Below are 21,646 nucleotides of genomic sequence, written 5' to 3'. Positions count from 1 at the left end.
TTTTTAAGCTCCCCTGATACTTTTTATTTATGTAGTTGCTGCTTCTAAAGAAGCTGAAAAGGGAAAATAATTCATTCATAGAATGCCTGTGCAAATAGCAAACCAATAATCTCCTGCCCTCAGGAGGTTCTGGCCTCTGTCCTGGGCTGTAAAAAGCAAGGGATATGTGCACTGATATGATCCAATCCCATATGCTTTAGACCAAGAAGAGTCTAGAAACTCCTATGGCTAGCAATGACCTCTGGAGGTCATGGAGTGTGAACATGGAAGAGGACTAAAGCAGGATCTACTGTAGGATAAACCTGATTATTTAAGGTTGGTTATATCCTGACATATGCTTTAAGTTATTTCAAACTGAGCAGCTCAGCCCTGGGACAATTTCTAGCCATTTAGAACCAAACTGGTGGCTTTGGACTAGAATCTGCTTAATGAGAATGAACGTAAAACCAAGTTGTCCTAGAGTCCAAGGAAAAGATGAAATGACCCCATAAAGTCTAAAAAATCTAAAGATGCAGCTCTCCAAATGTGAAACTCTAGTTTGATCAATTTGCGAGCGTGGGAATGATGGGAGAGACTGTATAGTTGAAGAAAGAGGAGTGCTTAGATTCCCAGGACTACCTATTCGCCAGATGTTAACAATTACTGAACCAGCTTTTGAACTACTGTCTGAATGTGAAGCACGAGGAAGTAGGAAGCTAGGCAGGCTACTACAATTGAAGCAGCGTATTCTTTTATTTCTACGGCAGGTCCAGTCTGTGGATGAGCACCGTGGAGTGTGGAGTAAATGGTGACTTTCTGGCTAAAAAAAAAAAATTCTGTAAGCATCCCTCGGGTGGTCTGCGCGCTTTCCGGGCCAGCTGTCCGGCGTGTGTTTGGAGATGGGGTGGGGGGGGGGTGGTGGTGGTGGTGTCTCTGATTCACTCCGTGGCCTCCGGTGAGCCCTTTAAATCCAGCTTCCCCCGCCCCCACCGCTAGGCTCCCCGCTCCCTGACAGGTGTTTTCCCAACTCCTGAGGCCCACGATTTTGGGGAGTGGCTGAACCAATAAGATTTCCCTTTGGGGGGAAGGCGTGGCTAGTTGGGTCAGAGCGGGGGCGGGGTTTGCGCCGCTGAGCCGAGCCGGCCTGGTTGCGTGGAGGGTTGTTTTACCCACCGCCCGCCCCCCCACCAACCTTTTTTTTTTTTTCCCTCCCGGACGGAGTCTTATTAATTTCTCGGTGGGGCTGCAGCTGGAGACCGCGGAGCGTTGGAAATGACGCTCGGAGCTTTAATTACCGCAGCCGCCGGACAAGTGTGAGGAAAGCTGACAGCAAAAAAAAAAAAAAAAGGACAGGATCGGGGGTGAAGCGAGAAGCTCCCCCCCCCCGCCCCTTTCCTCCCAATTTGGACTGGAGGTGCAAGGAAACTGAAAAGGGAGTCGAACAGAGTCCGGCTGGGGGGGAGAGGCCGGAAACCTACCGCCTGTTTGCAATCAACTTTTTTTTTTTTTTGGAAACCCTTTTCCGAACCCTTCCTTTTTATTGTTGACCAACCAGGGAGAGCGAGCGAGAAAGTGAGGAGGGAGCGAGAAAGCGGAGGCTCACAGGGGGACGTAGCTGCCCGGTCCGGCTGGGAACACCGCCGCACACCCTCCAGTACACTCCCACCCGCGCGCGCCCTCCCGCGCACCCTCTCCCGGTCCTCCGGGTCCGGGCCCTAGACCCGCGGACGCGGACTCGGTCACCCGCGCTCGGAGCCGGTGCACCGCGCGCGCCAGTGCCCCTCGCGCCCCCACGCGCGCCCGGCCGAGGGATCTCCTCCGCGTGCCCGAAAGGGGATTATGCCATTTGGACATGTAATTGTCAGCACCGGATCTGAGACTTCCAAAAAATGAAGCTGGCGACAGGACTGTGGGTCTGGGTGAGCCTTCTCGTGGCGGCGGGGACCGTCCAGCCCAGCTCTTCTCAGTCAGGTGGGTCGCGGTCCTTCTCGCGCTCCCGGGGTTGAACCTGCTGCTGCCGGCCGAGCGGCGCCGGCTGGCTCCTCGCCCCCTGCGCCTTTCGCCCAACCAGAGACCCTCTCGCTCTCGGGCGTGGAGGGACCACGTCACCCGCGCCTCTTCCTTGGGTTTTTCGCTCGCCCCTCTTTCTGTCCCAAACTTACCATCTGCGTGGGCATGCGTTTTATTTATCGCGAAAAACCACTCTGCGCCCCTTTCTCCGTCCCTTTTCTCTCTCTGTCTCTCCCCTTGTTTATTTCTCGCGCGTTTTCCCCGAGCCTCCCTAAGCCGGATCCCTTCTGGTGGCGCCTGTTGTGCGGGACGTGGGAGACCCAAAGCCGGAGTCAGAGGAGACGCTCCTTGCCGCGCAGCCGATCCCCCGCCCCCGCCCGCGAGGGAATACGTCTCGGAGAAGCGCTGCCCGCCCGGGGCTCCGGGGCAGGATTGGGGCCCCGGGGCCGTGGCAGCTGGGCTCCGGGGAGCGGGAGGGCAGTGGGGAGAGGAGCTCCGAGAGCCGGCTTTGCACCTGTGCGCTGCCCGCGGCCGCTGCGTCCCTGGCTGTCCGAGCCTGCGGGGTCAGACCCGACTCGAGCCCAGCCTGGGAGCCGGAGCACGGCGGGAGGACACGCCTCGGCCGGGGGGCCCGGGAACGCCAGGCCTCCTCCGCTGGCGTCCCCAGCCCTCGCCCCGCGGACTAAAGGGGAGCTGACTTGCTTGCTTGACCTTTTTTTTTTTTAATGGCTTGACCGACTTAAGCCAGGAGCCCGGCCTTCCCGTCGGTTTCTGTGTTTGGCTCCAGGAAGAGTTCTTCCTGTAGTTCAACTTGCTATTGGCCGGAGTCCCTCCAACTTCTGTTTACTGCCGGGCGCGGCTGCTGAGCCGACCCGTCAGGCGAATTGATTGAACCCAAGGCGGGTGCTGCGGCGCTGGGTGCGCTACCACTGCTGGCCGGAGAGCTCGCTCCCCGGGACCCGGCGGGGCAAGAGGCGAACTGACCCCCGGGGAGGCGGCGCGGCGGGGCCCGCAGGGTGGATGACAGCCCCTGCGGGCCCAGGGAGCTCAAAGTTTCTGACACTTGAGTTTCCTAGGGCTGAAAGTGGGACAGGAAAGGGCCAGGAAAACCGGGGACTGACGCGGCTAAGGGGGCCCTTTTGGAGAGCCGGGGAGATTTCCGGAACCGTACGGGGCTGCTTGCGGGGGCGTGGGAGGCACCTTGAGAAGATAAAGCCCCGGCGGAGTGGCGAGAGGGAGAGTTTCGGGCCCTCGGAGGGTGTCCTTCTGACCTCACCAAGAAAACAGCGCGCCGGAGTTTTCCCGCTCCGCCCCCGCCGCCGCCGCCTCCCCCGCCCCCCCTCGCCTAGTAAATAACAAGTTAGAATCCTCGAGCCTTTCAAAATGACCTTCGAATGGCACAATGTGCGCCGTTTGTTCTGGCCGTTTGCACCCTCCCAATTACTCCGAAATTCTTCATGCATACCAGGTCCCGGGCTCCAGCCACCTCCGGAATTACACCAACACCGACTTGAGATTCCAAGCGGCCTCTTAGATACATCCCTTTTTATCTCCCTCCCCACTCCGCGTCCCTTCATATTTCCCCTCAATGGGTTGATTATGCACATTGACCCATTCAGACGCAGTTGCGACTGACACGCAGGCTTAGCCGAGAGGAATTTCCAGCGGGCGACCTACTGGGGGGCTGTCTGGTGCAACCTCTGCCGCTGGGGGACCCGGCTGCGAGTCCGCAGCGATTGGGTATTAACTGTGCGGCTTGGGCTTGAGCTATGCCGAAAAGCCCTTTTCAGAATTTCTGCAAGGAATGTAATCCAAATTAGTTCTGCAGCTGTCCTCTTCCTCGTCTCTGGCGACACCGGCTCGCACCCTCGCTGGTCTCTTCTCGCTTTCCCCCCGTGAATTGTCAGAGCCACACAAGTGAGCCCATTTAGAGCGCGAGGATTAGCGTGCCATTGTTGTTCCGAGTGTGACTCTGCACTTGAAATTCTGGGGGCACAAAGGCGAGCCTCACTTGTTCCAAACACAAAGTGATCTAGATGAAAGGGCCGCACAAAGAAAAGCTCCCGGTTGCCTCCCTGGTATAATTTCAACACGCAGGCTAAGGTGATCCACTGGAAACTGTAAATGCCTCCAGGACACCTTTTTTTATTTTTCTTTCCCCAATCTTCCCCACCCCCACCCTGCCGCACCTGATAGGGAAAGTTCGGCTGGTTTTAATGTGGTGCTTTTATAAAACCAAGTTACATTCTGGGGTGTGAGCGAGGCTCTGTGTGTGTGTGGCTGTGGATGTATGGCTGTCTGTTCCCAAGTAAATACATATTGCGTGTCTCCCCTCTCGCGGTTAGCCGTCAGTAGCAGTTTGGAGGAGTTTGTTTTGGTCCAAATGAGAAATTAAGTGCGGATAAGTAAACTAAGCTGCCAGAGGGCGACAAGATGTTGAGTGAATTGCTTTTAGATGAAACAAATTAAGGAAACGAGGGAAGACAATCTGCTTCTCGCATTATTAGACACGCTTGGAGTTCAGGGGAAAGTGGCATATTTTTGAAATGCTAATTTCTTAAGAAGCAGAAGGAATGCACCTTATTTACTGCTCTATGTGAACAGAATAAAAATATGAGATGGTCAGGGTTCTTGTATAGATCTAAGATATAAAATAGTTGTATCTGAAGAGGGCATGTTCTTATTTTTCTCTTGGGGGGAAAAATCAGCTTTAGAGAAGATTTTTTTTTGTTTTGTTTTGTTTTTTATTTTGAAGGACTTTGTCTCATTTCCAGTAATTTGTTTTATCAAGAAATATTATAGCCAAGAGCCCTTTATATGGCTGTTATAAAACCTTTATCTCTAAAAAGAAGAATTCCATAATTTCAGTCTTTCTGCCATGATAGAAAAATGATCAGTATCATCTTTGTGTTGAAATATATATGTATATATGTGTAGTGGTACCTAAGTGGTGGTCTTACACATCTTAATAGATATGTGATGAACAAGTTCAGCCCCTATTTTTTATTTGCAAGTAACTTAGTTCTTCTTTTCATTCTATAAAAGAGCATATATTTTTTCTCCATCCTTAAGATATATCTCCAAAATCAAATTTTAAACATTTGAGAAGAAAAAGATTAATAAAACTTAGTTAAATGATGAAAAGATGTTCAGTATAATTAAAAAAACAATCAGTTCTCTCCCTGCATGTATTTATTGTAAGCACACCCATGAGTACAGTTTCTGCTTTTTCTTTTCTTTCAATTTTTGAAATTCATATATATGTATGAATTCATATATATGCCTTTTTAAAGTAAGGTATAATTTTTTTCTTCAAAATGCTTCCAAATAAATTTATACCTTTTATTGTGACTGCAAATCACTTGAAAATACTATAATGTGGACTGATATGGTAAAATTGGATGACTCTGGTTGTGTCATGATTCCTTGATTTCTGATTTTTTTTCTTAAACCAAACTCCTTTTTATTTTTTTCATCATACATGCATAGAAAGTCAAATTTTTTGAAATCAAGGTACTTACTCCTTTATATGTATAATTTTCATTTAGTCACTGAATATGTGTCTTAATTAAGAAATTGCATTAGAATATTTACCAGGGCATGCACTTTGTGGAAGATTTATGTATTTTTTGCTCTAGCCTGAACACACCGAGTTTGCATTGACTGATTTTTGGAGTTTGCATTCATTTGAGGAAAAACCATATTTTCTTCTTAAAGTAGATTCAAATATTTAGTATTCATGAGCTTTCATCCCTTTGGTTCTTAAATAGAAGTGCTATTTATCATCTGTCTTACGCATTCACCCTTTCCATTGCTATAGGTTCTTTTTTTACATCTTATTATTTATTGAGTTTACACATATGAATATATATTTTCCCCATCATCACTAAGGGTATTCTTTTTGTGCGTGTCTTTCCCAGCAGCCTGCCACTCAGCCATTGCAGAAGTCTTCTGAGCCAGTTTTCATTCTTTCTTTCTGATAAATCTGATATGGCTGGTTGACTGGACAATTGCAAGCCATTCCATTGCTCAGATTTATTCTTGAAAGAAAATAAAAAGGTATTGATCCGAGATCACTAGCACATCTTAAAAACACTGACTTCAAGGCCAAATCTTTCTACAGAGAAGCCCCTTTTTTCCCTTCTCTCTCCGTCTTTTCCCCTCTTGACCATAGACAGAAGTTAGACTACTGCCACTTCAAAAATGCTAGGGATGTGAGGCAATGTGCTGTATCTAAATATTCTCTGAAGCTCTGTGATGAGAGCCACCTTGAGATTAATGACTATAAGGCACACATTTTAGGAAATGAATTAGTGTACCTTAAACATTGCTGTGTTTTAAAGTGGTATCATTTTTCGTATTACTTCAATCCAGTTATTAAGAAAAGTTAGCGTATATTAAAAGCAAGAATAAGTTTTTGCTTTATTTGACAGTATCCTGCTGCTGTTGGATATACATGAGTAAATTTGAAGTGCCTGTAACATAAACAAAGCAAATGATCAAAAAAGATGTTCTGTTACTTGCAAACTTGTTGGCACTTGAAATCACGGTTGATTTTACCCCTTTGAGAGATACTGCTTTATAGAGAGAGATGTTAATATTTACATTGAAATTAGCTTATGGATGTTTAAGACTATAGCAGTTTTACAGAAATTAATTGTCACGCATATTCCACTGTTATCTTTGACAGTGATCTACTGAGTAAGGACACAGGGCAGAATTTAAATCAAACTATAAACTTTTCTCTAGGTTATATCATTTAAGAAATGTTCTACTATGTTGCATTTGACCATATGGAAATATGTTGCATCTTTATCTAATATTCATTTTCTGAATTATTCTAAATATTAGGCAGTTAAAGTAAAACCTTACTTTTCATGCTAGCTAGTATTCCTACTGACTGAAATGTGCAGTTTATAATAAGTAATCCTTCAATTTTCTTTCTTTCCTTTCCTTTTTTTTAAATAAAAAAAGAGCTTAGACCAGTGCTTCCTGAAACTGTAGTTTTCCTACATAATTTGAAGGAAATTTTGCCTATTTATAGTGTGGTTAAGTTTGACACAGGACACAGCCAGGTGGTTCAAATCAGGATTTCTATATTGTAGGGATATTGTTCCTCCAATTTCTTGTTAATACCTTGAGCAATTCTCTTCTTGTCTTTGTGACTTGGCTTTCATGCCTGAGGGTGAAATGTATGTATTCTCTATTTCTTCATTGCATAGCAGTTTTCTGAAAAAATGGCTTTAAAATCCTGTGATATTGAGATACATACAGTAATGAGTTAAATTGATATATTTAAAACATGAACACATGTTAATAAACATAATGTAAACTTTCTAATAGACCAGCACTTTTAGAAGAGCGCCTGTCTAAATGAAATAAAGAGATTGTTAAGTTTGAAGAACGTGCATTTGAAGGCCATTTCCCCCAAAACTTTTCAGAACTGGTCTATGGTCTCTTTAGATTCTGTCTTATTTGGCTTTGTCTGAGTTGTTGATAATTCTGACATATTATTAAAGAAATTGACCTATTTTCCCAGTGCTTTAATCAAAGCTTTAAAGCCTCTTTCTTGTTTTAATATTTGACACTTCAACTGGTGCTTTGTATTTGTACTAATTTTTCAAGAGGGAAGAGAACTGTCTCACTTTTATAACATAGAGGCAAAATACATGGATATTTGGGGGCCTAATTCTAAAGTGCTTTTCTGAGCATGTCGTAATTGTTTTATAATTGTTTTCATTTTAAATATGTGATTGCTTTGCAGGCCTGTTGCTTGGCACAACTCCAGGGGGCAGCAGCCACATAGAATTTAATGGGAATGGTGCACGCCTGAGCTATGGGTAGTACGACCGCAGCCCTGCTATTGTGGGATGCTACAGCGTAAAGCAGCAGAAGAGAAGTTAGGAGAATCGGATTCTGGTCATACAATCATTCTCTGTGTGATTTTAGCTTAGACTTCTTGCTTTGTGTCTCAGTTCTTTTCATCAGTATAGCTGAAAGTGATACTTAAACAATTAACATCTTGAATTTTTTTTAAGGATTCAACTAGACAGAAGAAGGATGTTTAGACTTTTTAGACAAAAGAAATCCATTGGCTTTTAATTATTTTTAAAAGGAACCTCTTCTTTTTCTTGTGAACTCATGTGTGCAGCCCTGATATTGAAAACAGGTAAAGGGTAAAAGGAGATGTCTTTTGTTAAAGCGTCATTGAGAAGCCAGCTTTGTGCTCCCTGCCTTTGGCACTCCGCTACTTTTTCCCCACTCTGGCAGGGACTCTTCTGTGCTGGCCTACAGAATTCAAGCAGTTTCAAAACCACTCATCTAGTCCACTCTTCATTTTTTAGGTGAGGAAACTGGGAGCCCAGGGAAATTAGGTAGTAGAAGTCAGTTGGCAGTTTCCAACACTAATATCATTTTCTTTAGCACAGAAATACTTGCAAAGTTGCAGACAAAAGAATAAATAAATTCAAGGTTGTGCTATTTTAAAGGAGTCTTGCAAGATTGAATGAAAACAAATGGATTGGAGCCATGGGCCTAATTATCAGACTGTGAAGTTCTTTTCAAGGGGAAAACTGTGGAACATCATCTTTAATTTATATTTAGGAATAATCATTGATTGCATTTGTAACTTATAGCACATTAACATTAAAGAGATAAAGGAACTTTATTATGACTTGATTCTGTACAATGTTTAGTTGGTAGTATCTCTTCTTGACATAGCATTTTGATCCTAAAAGATGAGAGTTGCCTATGTTAGTATCTGTATATAACATTGCCTTCAAGAGTTTCTTTTACCTGTGACTTTGTGAAGATAACCAATACACAGAGAATGGTTGTTTCTTCATTCTGTATTAAGTAATATGCATGCTTTAAGAAAATGGATTTTAAGGGATAAACAATGGGTTCTTCATGGCCAGTTAGTTGGTGGGGACCCTTAACTAGCAAATCTACGAGAATACTTCAGACTTATCCAGGCCCATCCTTGGAACCAAGGTTCTCTATCTTAGGCACTGGCCTTATTGGGTCCTCGTCTTTTTTCAGGCCCTACTAGGATCACAGTTATTCTTTGCACAAGTGCATCTAAGCTAAGTACTAAGACCATATATTTACGTCTGTACTGCATTTGCCTCCCTCTCGTTGGTTTCCGCAAGATGCTGCCCCTGGGCCTTGTGACTTTGACTGCTGTTGATTTAACCTTACCTCTCTTTGGTCATCCCTGACTTCCCTTAAGCGCCAGAGCTTTCTGGACATGGACATGGTCAGCATTTCATTGGCCATAGCAACAGAAGGGAGTTTTAAACCTGTTTTGGCAGGAAGAGTCACTATCTGTTAGAAATTTGCAATGAAAATGGGTCCCCCTCCGTAAAAACATTAACATAGACACCAGGAAACTTCCTCTGCAATATCATTAAACCTCTCCCTTGAGAGCTAGCTCAAGATCATTACTGTTAATCACGTTATTTCCAATATCATGGGGTTACCGAAGCATGCTGTTGCTGTTTAGTCGCTTCAGTTGTCTGACTCTGTGCAACCCTGTGGCCTGCCAGCCGCCTCTGTCCATGGGATTCTCTAGGCAAGAGTATGGAGTGGGTTGCCATGCCCTCCTCCAGGGGATCTTTCCCACCCAGGGATTGAACCTGGGTCTCCTGCATTGCAGGCAGATTCTTTACCACTGAGCCACCAGGGAAGCCCTTCTGAAGCATACTAAATACCAATAAGAATATACAAGACTCACTTTCTCAATTCAGAGAGTTAAACTAATAGGAATCAAGGCTCTATGAATGTTCTATATATTTTATTGTATTTAAACATTTTTTTTAAATTGGAGGATAATTGTTTTACAGTGTTGTTTTGGTTTCTACCATACAATAACACAAATTAGTCATAATTATTACTATATATATATAGTAATGTATATGTATATATCCTCTCTCCAGAGCCTCCCTTCCCCTTATTGTCTCACCCCTCTAGGCCATCATAGAGCCCAGCAACTTCCCACAGCAGGGGAAGGAGAGGGTATGATGAATTGAGAATGTAGCATTGACATATATACACCGTCATTTGTAAAATATTTATTTTATTTGAAACATAGTCTAAAAGTGCTTAGAAGAAAAAACGAAGGGAGCAATAAACATGCCTTTTTTATCCAGAAAGATCACACCTGTAAATAATAAACTTTACCTACCGTATCTTTGCTGTTCTTCTGACCTTTATTTATGTCTGGTCCCATGTGCATATGTTCTAGGTAGACATCCAAGTTTTAAGCTTTTCGGATGCAGATGGGGATTGTAAACCTGCTCTCAAAAGATGCATCTACTGGTCTTCTGTGATGTGCTGAGGATATCTCATGGCTGATTAGGACTGAAAAAATGGCAGCAGATTTCCCAGGTTCTATGACCATGCCTAGGATTGAGTAATGGGTGCTCTAGTCCTTTTTTTCAGGGTTGGTCCCCATCACTAGCAGGGGATGCCTAATTGAGGTCGTGGTTGGCATTTTGCTTTAAGCGAACTCCCCTTTTACTAAAATTTTTATTTGTCATTATTTCCTATTCTTCCCTGTAGGCTACAAGAATATGAGTTTTCTTCTGTGGGGACCCATGAAAACCAAATAAAAACAAAAATGAATAATTCTTTTAGATACACAGTTTCATTTTTAGGAGTTCCTTTTGTCTGATCATTTTGTCTAGAACTAGAGCAGTTAAAATCACTGCAGATGGTGATTGCAGCCATGAAATTAAAAGACGCTTATTCCTTGGAAAGTTATGACCAACCTAGACAGCATATTAAAAAGCAGAGACATTACATTGCCAACAAAGGTCCATCTAGTCAAGACTATGGTTTTTCCAGTGGTCATGTATGGATGTGAGAGTTGGACTATAAAGAAAGCTGAGCGCCGAAGAATTGATGCTTTTGAACTATGATGATGGAGAAGACTCTTGAGAGTCCCTTGGACTGCAAGGAGATCCAGCCAGTCCATCCTAAAGGAGATCAGTCCTGGGTGTTCATTGGTAGGACTGATGTTGAAGCTGAAACTCCAATACTTTGGCCACCTGACGTGAAGAGCTGACTCATTTGAAAAGACGCTGATGCTGGGAAGGATTGAGGGCAGGAGGAGAAGGGGATGACAGAGGATGAGATGGTCGGATGGCATCACCGACTCGATGGACATGGGTTTGGGTGGACTCTGGGAGTTGGTGATGGACAGGGAGGCCTGGCGTGCTGCAGTTCATGGGGTTGCAAAGAGTCAGACAACGACTGAGCAACTGAATGGACAGCGGTTAAGTTTTTTCGATTGCCTGGCTTATTAAAATCTAATCCCTAATACTTTTGTTGACCTCATTTAGTCTTTAGAAACTCAGAGCAGGCTGTTGAAAGATCCTCTTTTTCAGATTTCCTTCTTGTCCCTGCCAGGTGACCATTTCTAATATCATACTTTTATTATCCTAGTTACCATTCAGAAGCCTTCAGTGGATTCCCATTGCAGAGTTCAAAGCCTGTTAAAATAGTCTTCAGTTTCCTTTTTAATCCAGTCTTAAGAGTTCTTTAAGATGTATTCTAAGAACCAGACTGATGTAGTTGGTATTCCAAAGCCTTGCTTGCTGCCTTTCCTTTGGCTGACCCTTTTCCCTGGAATTCATGGGCTCCCTTGGTTGTCCCTGCCTGTCCAAACTGTTGAATCTTTCAATTTCCACATTAAATCACAGCTCTTCATTGAGTCTTCCTTCATTCACTACTTTACTCTTTAATCCTTATCTGTATCACCTATTTGCATTTAATCTTAAACCGTTCTATAGTTATAACTTTTTAAGAGCAAGCATTTTTATCTCCCGCAGAGAGTAATGCAGTGCCACAGACATGGTAAGCTCTTTAAAAATATTTTTTTTAGATGAAAGAATAACATACATTTGCCAAAACAATTTTAAGCTCATTCATGGATGGTTATTACTTGTAATTAAACCATATAAATGCACAAATAAGCTGTTCTAAAAACATAATTATAGAATTCTTAATAATAGATATTAGACATGTTTATCCTGGGAATTTCCTTAGTTGCTTTCTTGAGCTTTGTAGGGTATTTCTTTCAATGGAGTGTTTCCAGGAGTATATCATTTGTTCTCATTCCCATTTTTAGAGTCTGCTCATAATATGGCACAAAGTATTTTTGTCTTATTTTGGCCAGTTAAATATATGTAAATACCATTCTTAAACATGTAACTGTCTTGTAGTACACTGTGTTTTTGTGGCCATTCCTTTGCGGTTTCTTATCTCCCATTTAAAAATTGTAATCAGTTTAAGCAGTAAACATGTATTGACCTGTGTTTGAAGACCATATTAGGCACTAAGGAAGACATATAAGAAGCTCGAGATGCTAGATTTCCCCTTTCTTTCAAACAAAGGCAGATGAGACCAATGAAAAACAATACAAAAATTATGTTATTAAGTGATTTTTCCAAACTCTTAGGGGGAATTTGCCCTCTGGAGAAATGCTAATAAGTATTTCATGAAAAAAAGGCTTCCAGACAGAATGTGGTGTTTTCTATTCTTAGATGTATGTGATAATACAACTTTGTTAATACTAAGATTTCTCAGAATCTTAAAATAGAGAACTAGACATATGCCTCCCATTTTAAAAGGATCCTATAAAAGAAATACTTGCAGCATAACTGAACTGAGAGGTGACTGGGATCTCTTAGCTTCTCAGATGATTCACTCTGCATTCTGAAAATTGGTGAAATGATTATAGTATTTATAGTGTCAGATTCTACCAGGGAAAATGCTCTTCCAGACATTGCTTCTCGGGTTATCAGATTTCAAGAAACTCTCAACCTTTCTAGGTCACTGTGGTACCCTAAGTGTACCTTAATTTATAATGGCCTGAAAGAGTTAATGTAACATCAAAGCTTAGACCTAACGGTCTGCAGAGTAGTCTATTAATGAGAAAATTGGGTATGGAGACATTAGTATCTTTGAAAATTTCTTTTTACAACTTTCCTGATTATTTTTCCTTTAAGAGTCCCTGAGAAGAAAGTTTGAGTCCGGGATTATTGCTTCTACTTTGTAGATGAGGAAGTAGAGTATAAAGAAGTAGTATGTACAGGTGAAGGCTGACTGCTGGGTCTGTCGCTGCAGTTAGGTGTCTGCCCTGTCCTGAGCCACCTGCCTCTGCCGTCTGCTGGTCCTCCTCTTCCATGCCTCCTCCCAGCCACCGGTGTTAGTGATCCTTTCAAAGGCGTGGCTCTTCTGCTGTTACTGCCCCACTGTGAGAGAAAGGGATGCTCGCTCCACCAAATCCTTCTGCTATCAGGTCAACGGCTCTTTATGTTTTCCCTGGAACCATTTAAAGAAACTTATCTAGTAAATCAGGGGTCCCCAACCTTTGGGATCTAATGCCTGATGATCTGAGGTGGAGCTAGTGTAATAATCATAGAAATAAAGTGCATGGTAAATGTAATGCACTTGAATCATCCTGAAACCATCCTTCCCTCCCCTGGTCCATGAAAAAACTGTCTTCCATGAAATTGGTCCTGGTTCCAAAAAGGTTGGGGACGACTGCAGTAAATCTGTTATTTAAGTAGTCCTTCGTTGGGTTACTCTGCCTTTCTCCTCCTCCACTGTCTTCTCCAGAGAGTTTTATTTTATTTTATTTTTGTATTGTGTATTGTACTGTGTTAAGGAAATCATCATAAAAGCCTTGTCTTCTTGAAAAAACTTCAAAGCAGGGGCATGTTCAAGGTTTTTGGACCTGCATTTATGCAGTTTGGGGAACCTCTTTAAAAACAGTATAGAAATAAAAGTACAACTTATGGAGAGGAAGGCAACGCAAAATTACAACTTACTGGGAGGCACCAATACAGGAGAAAGGTTCTGAAGCTGAAACCTTTTACAAAAAGCTTTACAGTACTTCTCTCTGTTTGAAGATTATACAACTGAAGAAGTAATGCCATCTCTTATTTAGGGTGAATTTTGGGTGTCAAATATGTATTTTCCCTACTGCATGCAGTTGGTATCTATTGTTAATATAGAAGAATGCATTTTTTGAGGGAAAAAATTGTTATAAAGAGTAAATTCATACTGTCAAGCACTTCAGTATATCTTTGGATGAAATGATGTACTTTATAGGGGTAATTTTCAAAATACTTCCATTCTAAATATGAACACACTTAATCCAGATATCTGTTTTCTTGATGCCATATTCTTAAAATGGGTCATGTAATGCTGTCTCTTACGCAGTTCTGTAGTTCATCATAGTGTGATTTGAAAGAATCTTGGCAGTTTTGATATATAAAATCTATTTTACTAAGGCCCTACCGCATGAAATATACCTCATTGAATTTTTAATCATTTGTTATTTAGCACAGTTAAAAATCTATGTTTGACTTTTACCCCCTGGCTAAGTTAAATGTGCCCATTTTAACTGCAATAGACATTATTAGCTGTGAATGAAACAATGCATCTAAATTAAAATCAGTACTCAGCTCAGATATTTGGTAATATTTTAACTACTAATATGTTAACACATTTAAGTAACAATAAAAGGATTAGCATTTCAAGTCACATTTTTACTATGTAAAAATATCAGCTAAAGAGTTAATAATATTTTCCAGTTGTTTTAACTTCAAATTTAGCAGCCCCATTGTCCCTGGTGATATATCAAAACTTCTAAAAGTGTACTTGGAATTAATGGAAACTGAAGTGATTGGTATTCAGATATAATTCTTCAGTGGCCTTTTTACTTTCTCTTTTTTTTAAGTGCTGAATGAAGTTTGAAAACATAAAATGCTTTGAGATAGACAGAATAATAGACAAAACATTTTATGCAACTGCTGATGAAAAGGACATTTATTATTTTTTTCTGTACTTAATATATTGCAGGTGGCCAGAATTAGCACACCATGGGCAGAGAAAGAGATAAGACAAACAGAACAGCACACAGCTAATTTTGTTTAGCAAATTTAGATCTGATACATGCTATTTCTCTCCTACAAACTGCCTCAGCCACTTTTGAAAGGTACAGATGAAGTTTGTCTCCCACAGTTTAACAGCTTTCACTCAATATTTATAGGCTATATAAAAATAAATTTCTGCAAGTACCACAATTCTCACTGACAAGATGAGCACTGTGAAGGTAGATTTATTAATGAGAAAAAGGGAGAAACAAAAACATTTCAATTGTTCCAGATATGCTGAAAATAAAATATGTCAAAACATCCAAATAATCTTTGCTTCAAGGACATGTATAGTGGGGCTTTGCATATTCAGGGGTTTTGACTGCTGCTGCTAAGTCACATCAGTCGTGTCTGACTCTGTGTGACCCCATAGACGGCAACCCACCAGGCTCCCTGGTCCCTGAGATTCTCCAGGCAAGAACACTGGAGTGGGTTGCCATTTCCTTCTCCAATGCGTGAAAGTGAAAAGTGAAAGTGAAGTCGCTCAGTCGTGTCCGACTCTAAGCGACCCCATGGACTATAGCCTACCAGGCTCCTCCATCCATGGTATTTTCCAGGCAGGAGTACTGGAGTGGGTTGCCATTGCCTTCTCCGAGGGTTTTGACTATTTGTGAGTAAATCAGAAGTCCCATTATCTTAAGATAATTTTCTGATTCGAATCTGGTATGTGGTCAGATGAATGTTCTGGAACTAGTCATTCATCTGTTGGATAAGCCAATAGGAAGGGATCCACAGTAATTATCAGAAAGTGACTATAAAACAAAACACACAAAAACCCAAACTTTGATCTTTGTTAAAAAAGAAAAAAAAGTGTCATCATCCAATAGAATAAATTTTAATGAATTTCTAAGAGAAATTCTAAGAGAGAATTTCTAACTTTTCTGGAAAAAAATATATACCACAAAACATCTATCGCTTGATGGCAACATGATCCTAGAAGAGCCAGGGATTTGGACAGTAGTATCCATGTTTGAGAATATTTTAAGAAACATCCCAAAAGTCTTTTCTGTCATAATGTAACGATATCTAAAAAGTTATAATATTATTTACATATCTGCTAGAGTTTTGTCCTGACTTAAGACTGCCTGGCTAAGTTAAACGTGCCCATTTTAACTGCAGTAGACATTGTTAGCTGAGAATGAAACAGTGTATCTAAATTAAAATCAGTACTCAGCTCAGATATTTGGTAATATTTTAACTACTAATATGTTAACACATTTAAGTAACAATGAAAAGATTATTATTTCAAGTAACACTTTTGCTATGTAAAAATATCAGCTAAAGAGTTAATAATATTTTCCAGTTGTTTTAACTTCAGATTTAGCAGCCCCATTGTCCCTGGTGATATATCAAAACCTCCATAATCAAGTTCACTATAGAGAATCATATTCATGAATTGTGCATCTCATCATATTTCCAGTGGTTATTTCAAGGTTAATTTTTTTCAGACAGCTTCTGTCTTGATTAAAGCTATAGTAATTGTGTATATGCTGATACAGCACATGGAGGTTTTAAACCAAAGACATCTTTGATTTCATAGGGAGTCAAGATCAAATGCTTTTAAATGCTTCCTACTCAAATATATGAAAAAAATAAATTTCATGTCTTTTTTTTTATCTCTACTAAGAATGTTGAGACTTTTGTTTGGCATTTTCAAAATCCTGGGAGCCTGTATGGAAGGATATGAACAACAAAATATATTCCATTACCAGGACTAATATCCAAGTGCTATACTCCTTATGCTTTTATTGTTTGATAAAATATTAAAACACATTCTTACCAATTGGCTTTCCCAGAGCCCTCCCTAAACCACTTTGAATGTTATTCTTACATGTAATAAAGTCTTTGTTGTATTTTAAAGTAATTGGAATGTGAATAGTATCATACTAACTTTGTCACTATTAAGTATTAGCCTGTATGAAGGAGGCATGTTTCTAAGTTGTATATCATGCTTAGGTATTTTATTACTTGACTTGAAGTTTAAAAGGACGTTGCTTAAAAACAATAGACAGGATGTTACAAGTTTTCATATTGAATTAACCTAGGAGAAAACCATGTGAGTGATGCAGGGCGAAGGACTCAAGTAAAGCAGATGCTATGAATTTTCCTGGGAGTGATCGGGAAAGTATGTGATGCGTGTTTGTTTATAAATTGGGCTGCAGAAGAATCACAACAATTTAAATTTGCAATTGCCATAACTATGTGGGAATAAACATACTATATGCTTACGTTATTAATCAGAATGAACAGCTTATCTGGCAAGGTGTCAGCTGCTCCATAATTGTGTATTAAGTCACTTAAGATAGGAGTCTGTTCCTTGAGGGCACCACATATACTGTTTTCATTTATGGTGGATAAGAAAACATTCAATTAAAATTTCTTTACACAATTAAACTGTAATATTGTGAAAGAAGTTGTGAATTTCATCTTAATTGTGATTCTCTTGGTAGCTTACATTTGGGCCTGCGATGTATTATTTTGCAAAGAAAACTCTTTACAACACAACAATGAAGTTACGTTTCATTTGAAGAACCATTAGAGAAAGATGGAGTGCCAGGCATGGGGAAGAGAAGGCTTGGGAAGGGGCATGATAACTATCTTCAAAAGTTGGAGGGCTGTTACGTATAAGAGGGATTAGCAGGGTTCTGGGTAGCCTTGGAGAAAAGAAACATTAGCAGCTGTTTGAAATTGTGAGGCATCAGATTTCAGTTGAACACCATCAGGGAGTTTCTCACAGTTAGAGCTTCCCAAAGTTGGAATGGTCTGTCCTGGGAGGTGGTGAGTGCCTTCATGTGTATTTAGGGTGGTCAACTCTGATTTGACCTCTTCTGTGAAGACAAAGAATGGATGAGGCAGCTGAAGAGCAACTGGTCAGTGATGTTGGGGATGGGAATTGGGTTCTGTGGCCTCTGAGGGCCCTTCCCACCCTGTGTATCTGTCATGAGCACATCATGCCCAAATATCCTGCCCTGATCTCTGGAAAATTGAGGCAGTGAAAGCAACACTGTCTCTCTGACTAGGATTGCCGCCCAAATGCTTTTCACTATCTACCTGTCCTTAACAGACTTGTAAGATATGTAATAGGTGTTTTAAAGGCTGGTTTCCTTAAACTGTTTTGTTTTTTCTCAATAGCCTTTGTATTAGACACTCATACCTCTAATGCAGTGTACTATCAGAAATAAATCATTCTCAGTTTTAAAAGCCAAACAATACAGAATAAAAGTATAAAATATTTTATTGTGTTTTTGGGTCTGTGCCAGCAAATAATTATAAGACTGGGTTTAACTAAACAAAGAAGGAGAAACATATATAAGAAGGCGAGGGCATAGGCAGGGCAGGAGGTTAGAAAACTGGGCCTCTAGTTCTGCGTGGAGCGTAAAGTGTTGAGAAGTCAGAGCCAAAGAGAAACACTTTTCTAAAGAGACTGAAAATCAAAAGGAAATAAAAAGATGAAGGCGCATATGCATGCTTCAGTTGGCTACAAATAGAGTCAACCTTTCTCAGTCCACTTGGGAAATATTTACTTCAAGGCCTTTGACATTTCCATCTCTTTTACTGCCTCTTTTGGATCCATACTGTAAGACCTGTGCTAAATGAAATGTTTTTCTATTTTTTAAAATATTTATTGGAGTATAGTTGCTTTGCAATGTTGGCGTTAGTTTCTACTGGAGAGCAAAGTGAATCAGCTGTCTGTATACTTAGGTTCCTGCTTTTTTCTTTAGTTGCCATTCTTTTAACATTCTTTCGAGTTCTCCTCTGGTATGAAACTGCATTCCTGTTATGGGCTTCCTTCTGCTTTAAAGTCTTTCTGACTACATCTCTCCTTGCTGTCTCAGTCTGTATCCACGTCAATGCTTTCTCTACACCACGCGCTGTGACTGTGGTGGTATTTTTGTGCGTTAGTTCCAGTGTTCCCTAAAATCTGCCGTGGTAGGCGGTATTAACTCCATTTTAAAGGTAAGGAAACTGAGACTCGGAGTGGCATAACTGGCCAAGATCACAACAGAGCCAATATTCTAGCAATCTACTTGACTCTTACTGGGTATACTTTAGGCTTACAGTTTTGTTTATCCATTTTTAAAGAGGCAATGGGGGAAGATAACCCACTCAACAAAAGTGATTTTTCTCCCCCACGCTTCTGTCTGGCCTTTGTCCTCTTCCTTCATTACTATTTTGTCCCAGTTTCTGGATCCCTTTCTCTGTCTCATCTCTGCATGAGTCATTCTGAGCTCTTACCTCTCTCCAGAGTGCCAGGCCATTCTGTTATTACTGCCTCTGCCTGCTGGGTGTCTCTATGAGTATACCAGTATCTCTGACTCAAGCAGTTCCAACATTTTACTTTTCTCTTTCCACCATTTAGTGTGCTTTTAAAATCTTATTTTTTGTAGATTTTTAGAGACGCAACTAATTCTTCATTGATAAAAAACCAAGTCTTAATTAATAGTTAATACTTACTAAAGGCCTAGGTATCAGGAAATGTGCTAAAGCACTTCTCATAGAATGCCTCAGCTAGTCTTCACTACATGGCCAGTACTATCCTGATTTTACAGTCAAGGAAAAAGAAATTTGGAGAGATTTAATTTACCAAATCACAAAAATCTGTGCAGGTGGCAAGTCAGCAATGCTTAAGGTCCTAACAATTTTTCATGGTCCACGTTGCAATATTTTATATATATAAATAAGCTAAAACCTCTAAGAAGGATATTGACAGTATAGATTCATTTGTTACCTATTTTAGGCCATTGACAGTTATTTCATATGATACCTGTGATAATTATTAATAAACAGGTATATTTGTGAATATGCAAAACTTGGAAAACAGGATCAAGCATATTAATAATAATCCCACTTTTCTATGGTCACACTGTAATTTCAGTACATTTATAATACTTCAAATAGAGTAACCAGTTTAGTCACTTTTTAAAATCAATAATATAAGCTAAAGTATTGTAAAGAGTTGAAGTAGAGTTTAAATAGAGGAGCTTAAGATTCAAATAGTCCAGGTTTGAATACTAACCATGTAAAGATGGGTTAATTTCTTAATCTTTTTAAGCTTCAATGTTTTCATCTAAAAACAGGATCTGATACTAAGATCAGTCTCATAGTTGTGAGGATTAAATGAAATAATACATGTGCCTATCACATAGATGCTCAGTTACATTATGTATACTGTAGTAATTGCTTCCCTGGTAGCTCAGACTGTAAAGAATCTGCCTGCAGTATGGGAGACCTGGGTTCGATCCCTGGGTTAGGAAGATCCCTGGAGAAGGGAATGGCTACCAACTGCAGGTGTTCTTGTCTGGAGAATTCCATGGACAGAGGAGCCTAGTGAGCAACCATGGGGTTGCCAAGAGTTGGACATGACTGAGTGACTAACACACATACATACGTACTATAGTATTAGTATCGTATTATATTATATATACTATAGTATTAGTATAGTATTATAGTATGGTAACTAAAGCAGTTAAAAGCAAAAAAAAGAAAAAAAATGCAGTTGAAGATACAAAATGTTAAATATGAAAAGACCATGGATTTCTGCTTTCTCATAATTTTAGTATCAGTTCTGTGTCCTGTGTTTATAAACAAATGATGCAATATTGGTTTGCAGAATCATTGTATATATGGATAGGCTTGGGTACTGTGAGTAGAGTATGTGGGAAAGAATTTGGCTCCCTGTGAGAGGCAGTCCTCTCAAATCATTTTTCCTTCATATTCTTTTTTTTTTTTTTTATAGTTTTGGGATTTAAAAAAAAGACCTTAGAGAGACAGTTTTGTTTCAAAGATTTATGTTTACCTGGCAAACTAAAATCCCCTGTCCTTTCATCCTTATTGTTTTTTAAAGCGCCTTCAAGAGAAAATGGTTTTTAATCAAATTCATGAGATAACTTTTTATGTTACATTTTATAGGCATTTAAACTTTTCAAGATAGGCCACAACTAATATAATGTATGACTGAAGGTATTTTTGGAAAAATTTCTGCACGCTGGAGCAAAATCTTCAAGATCTATCTACAAACACTGAACAGAATTTTCCACATTGAAAACAGTCTGTACATTGTTGCGATTGAATTCTTTCCCTGTATCATGGTTTTATACACTTATTTTGATAACCAAAGAATCAAATAAAGGCTATGCATATCATCATAAAGTTTTTAATTCACAGACCTTTGCCAATTGTGCCCTCTCTCTTGATTAGAATTGTGCGCATGCTCGGGCGCTCAGTCGTGTCTAACTTCTTATGACCCCATGGACTGTAGCCTGCCAGGCTCCTCGGTCCATAGGACTATCCCTGCAAGAATACTGGAGTGGATTGCCATTGTTTCTCCGGAGAATCTTCCCGACCCAGGGATCAAACCTGCCTCTCTTGGATCTCTCGAGTTGGCAGGCGGGTTCTTGACTCCCAAGCCACCTGGGAAGCCCCCTGATTAACACTGAAACACCTCAAAACCTTCAGGCTTAGAAGCAGTTTTACTGATGGGAAGGTCGATCTTTGCTCTTCTAAAGCTGACTGCTTGTTTTCTGGCAACAATCTCAACCTCCCTACACACCAGTGAGCTTGTTGTTGTTAAGTTGCTAACTCGTGTCTGACTCTGCGAACCCATGGATGCAGCACGCAGGTGAGTTAGAGCAAGAGAATAGTTACTTCTCTTATTTACCAATCAGGAGACTTTCAAAGATGCTGTGAATTGCAGCATAAGCAATAAAACA

General features: G+C 40.7%; 1 protein-coding gene across 4 annotated transcripts in view; it reads left to right on the top strand.

Moving 5' to 3' along the window:
• The first annotated feature begins 1,147 nt into the window (after nt 1–1,147).
• Nucleotides 1,148–21,646, top strand: part of ERBB4 (erb-b2 receptor tyrosine kinase 4) — a 1,221,654-nt gene continuing 1,201,155 nt past the window's right edge. For all 4 annotated transcript variants that reach the window (XM_070458601.1, XM_070458599.1, XM_070458602.1 and 1 more), the window contains exon 1: nt 1,148–1,950. In XM_070458601.1, coding sequence (XP_070314702.1) covers nt 1,869–1,950 — 82 coding nt within the window. In that variant the 5' untranslated portion in view covers nt 1,148–1,868. The remainder of the gene's footprint in view (nt 1,951–21,646) is intronic.

The sequence above is a fragment of the Odocoileus virginianus genome, chromosome 30, assembly GCF_023699985.2.
Source record: "Odocoileus virginianus isolate 20LAN1187 ecotype Illinois chromosome 30, Ovbor_1.2, whole genome shotgun sequence".
Classification (NCBI taxonomy): Eukaryota; Metazoa; Chordata; class Mammalia; order Artiodactyla; family Cervidae; genus Odocoileus; species Odocoileus virginianus.
Note: the sequence above shows the minus strand (reverse complement) of the source record. Positions and strands in the feature narration are given on the sequence as shown.